Below are 3,781 nucleotides of genomic sequence, written 5' to 3'. Positions count from 1 at the left end.
GCGATGAGATTGAGTTTTAGTCTATGGTATAACATGCTGGCTATTGACCCTGATCTTTCTAGCCAGTGAGACATAGACAGGGGAAATAAAGACCCAGCAGCACAATAGAAAACTATTTCCATTTTAAGGGGAGTTTCCAACTCTTATGTTCCAAAGCGATCGTCTATGAACTTTTGTACTTAATGAGTAAAATGTTTTATAGTGTTCCTGTGGCGTCTCCGTACTTCTCTCGATGGTCTTGTTTGAAGAACAGCAAATCAATACGTGCTTGTCCTTCCCCTCCGTTATCCTCTAGGAGATAAGAAATACTTCATGGGCCCTAAGATGTCAACGGTGGATGCCACCGTGTTCGGGCACCTAGCCCAGGCTATGTGGACGCTACCAGGTACACGACCGGAGCAGCTCATCAAAGGTCAGTCCTACACGCCTTCACACCAGCTCATCTGAATATCTGTGTAGCACGTTGCATATTATTGATATTTCATTCACACCTATCAGCACTTTAAAGCTGATAGCCCTATGATAGTAGCATTTATCTGTTCAATGATGGCCTTTACCTTTTATATCCACTAGATGGCAGTGTGACACTACTGCATTGCAGTGTTTCTGCTAGATAGGATACTTTGTGGTGCATATTGTGTGCCTTCTTTGGCAAAGTTCATAAGAGGGTAATGCACGCTTATCACTAGTGTGTGTGAGTAATATTGGCTATCAGATCAAAACATTCCCTAGCGTCAGAATGTTCCAAGGTTTTGAGATTGTGCATTTTAAAACTCGTTTTGACCTGAAGGAGTGTGTCATAAATGCTTATTACAAAACACTTGTTAAGAGCAATTCTTCTGGGATTGTGCTGAAGAAAGAAAACAAAAATATACACACAAAACCAATGATTCCACTTTTTTAGCTTTAATCCAAAGGACATGTCATGAAGATGCACGTCGGGGTTTGAACCTTGTAACCCCATTGGTTGGGAGTCAAAACACCGGAAACGCTACACTTTCCCATTATGTGCATGTCTATGTATGTCTATAAGCAAATGTACTAACACAAAGGCAAGAGATGTATCGCCCAGCCCTGGCTGTGGTTCTGACAGGCAGACCTCTAAGCCTCTGGTCCCCGCCCCCCCGTCCCGTCCCGTCCCGTCCCGTCCCGTCCCGTCCCGTGTGGTTCCGCAGGCGAGCTCATCAACCTGGCGCTGTTCTGCGAGCGCATGCGGCGGCGCTTCTGGCCCGAGTGGTTCGTGGACGCCGAGGACCTGTTCTTCCAGGGCGAGAGCGAGGACAGCAGCGGCAACACCAGCAGGGGCCCGTCCCCCTCGGGCCTGCTGGACTTCGGCCTGTTCTCCCGCACCGACACGCTGGAGGACAGCGACGGCAGCGGCGGCAGCCGCTCTGGGACGCACACGCACTCCCCGGGCTCGGACCGCTCGCTGTTCGACTCGGACGTGGGCACGGGCTCCGACAACGACGCGCAGCTGAAGACCGCGACGATGGAGGACGGGCCGGACGTCTGACCCGGCTGAAGAGAGGGAGTGAGAGAGACGTCTGAGGCCAAGGGTCCCCCCCCGACGCCGTCCCGTTATTATTGTTGTTACTTTTTCTTGCTCTCGAGGAGGCCGGCGAGAGACACACAGACTGGGGAAAGGGAACCTTGCTCTTGACGATACCCTTCTGAGGTCGCCGTGTGCATCGTGTCCGATGGGAAGACCCGGGGAGAACCGTCCGCTACGTTGGTGTCATGCAGAGCGTATGAACCGAATCCCGTTCCCCTCGTGCTACGCGGCGGCTCGTCCCATTCCTCACGCCACAGCCGACCCTGTGGCGCCTCCTCTTAGGCCTTATTTGTGTTGTGGTAGAATACTAGAGCAGGGGGTGGAGGAGGAACAGGAAGGGGCTTGTTGAAGAGGGGCTTTGGGGATGTGTGTGGCACATTATGGGGACAGAGTAGAGTCGAGCAACAGACGTGTGGTTCTGTCCTCCATGTGTGGAACGATGCAACAGAACCCTGGAGCATGCATCGAACAATCCCAATCCCATCCAGCCAATCATATGAAAGGTACTCCTGTCAAAGGTACTGGCTGCCAATCAATATCGAGGCGCCGACCCCATCCTCCCAGGGTTCTGGAGCGACCAAACTGGCTTCATGATGGAGTCTCTGGTCTGATGATGGGCCGATGGTTAAACTGTGTCGTGTCATGATGTAGGGGGAAATCTCTAAAGTGAATTGCAACGGCCTTTTAAAACTTCCTCTGGCAACTTGATTGGTCCAAATACTAAACAAAATAGCATATATATATATATATATATATATATATATATATATATATATATACATATATAATATAGGAGTTTGTAAAGACAGAGATGCAGGCTGGTCAATCCTTGAAAAGCAGAAATATACAAGTACTAAATATGACCACTAGATGGCGATATCCCTTCAAGGTCATATGCCACAGAGGCCTTGGCAGCCTGCATGTCTGTTTTTTTAGGAGTATGTTTATGCAATACGATATTGCTCCTTAAGTCTTAAGTTATAGTTTATTGTGTGTGTGTGTGTGTGTGTGTGTGTGTGTGTTTGTGTGAGAGAGAGAGAGAGAGAGAGAGAGAGAGAGAGAGAGAGAGAGAGAGAGAGAGAGAGAGAGAGAGAGAGAGAGAGAGAGAGAGAGAGAGAGAGAGAGAGAGAGAGAGAGAGAGAGATTGTGTCTGGTTATCCAAATGCAATGTAAAAATGGTTTTAGATCCAATTTTATTGACATATTAATTACAAATAATCATTATTTTTTTAACCTGTGTCAAAGTTTCATTTGTATTAGTACTGTATGTTCCTTTAATGACCCTTTAACAGGGATATTATTTTTGCACTATTGAGAATATCACTTTCATTATGGTACTATTATGTTGTGATGGTTTGCAAAAGGCCAAATGGAAAGGAAAAAAATGTGGGTTTGGTTCACAATAATGACGACTGTTTTGTGGTTGTACTATGTTAGCAATTTGTGTGTCCTCATTGCGGTGTTTGAACATAGTAGCGTTTCCACGTTTATCATCAAGTAAATCCACAAAGCCTTTTAATCAATTAGAGTGGGGAAATTGGGAACCAAATTAATCGTTACTTTCGATGCACTTGTTTTGAACAACTATTTTGTGAGGGTTCAAATAATCTGTAGTGATACAATGGACCAAAACATTATAGCAGGTGTTTTTGCTGCTCTCTGTTTGGCTGGTTCGCTTCCCATTCCCTTAAGGGATTGGTCGATTTGGTCGCCACCATTGAACTGTTGCACTCAACCAACACAGGACGATTTCAGACAGTGAATCTAGAGGTAGTTAATGAATGAATGAGCATGAAAACTTGATGGGTGAACCCACCAGCGTTCTCCTGATGGTTGACTCCCCGTTTGACCCAGCAGCTCCGGTGTGGTCGGGACAGCTGAGACACCCGGAACATCTTCATGAACAAACCGCTGCTCTCCCCTCCAGCACTGGAATGTGCAGCTTTATCCTTATCGCAATTGATTTGTGCCGCAGCCCGAAGGGGAATCGGAGTTGGACTGCTTTATCAAGCCATATTTACAGAGGACTTCCACAGAATGGAGGTGACACGAGGGCCGTGTTGGTTGTGCTGGGGTTTTATGTAAATATGTGTGAGTAGACTGTACAATAACGTATGTGGATGTGTCGAAGGAACCCTGCAACCTGTGCGGACACATCTTGTCATCAAGTGAACAGATGACCAGAAACACTCTCAACAGTTTAATTAAAGAATAGCTGTGACAATTTTA

At 46.8% G+C, this 3,781-nt stretch overlaps 1 protein-coding gene across 1 annotated transcript in view; it reads left to right on the top strand.

The window, feature by feature from the left end:
* faxcb (failed axon connections homolog, metaxin like GST domain containing b) overlaps nt 1–3,781 on the top strand; it is a 12,758-nt gene extending 8,977 nt beyond the window's left edge. The window contains exons 5-6 of the mRNA XM_060064845.1: nt 296–412; nt 1,176–3,781. Of these exons, the coding sequence (XP_059920828.1) occupies nt 296–412; nt 1,176–1,513 (455 nt within the window). The 3' untranslated portion in view covers nt 1,514–3,781. The remainder of the gene's footprint in view (nt 1–295; nt 413–1,175) is intronic.

The sequence above is a fragment of the Gadus macrocephalus genome, chromosome 11 (assembly GCF_031168955.1).
Source record: "Gadus macrocephalus chromosome 11, ASM3116895v1".
NCBI lineage: Eukaryota > Metazoa > Chordata > Actinopteri > Gadiformes > Gadidae > Gadus > Gadus macrocephalus.
Note: the sequence above shows the minus strand (reverse complement) of the source record. Positions and strands in the feature narration are given on the sequence as shown.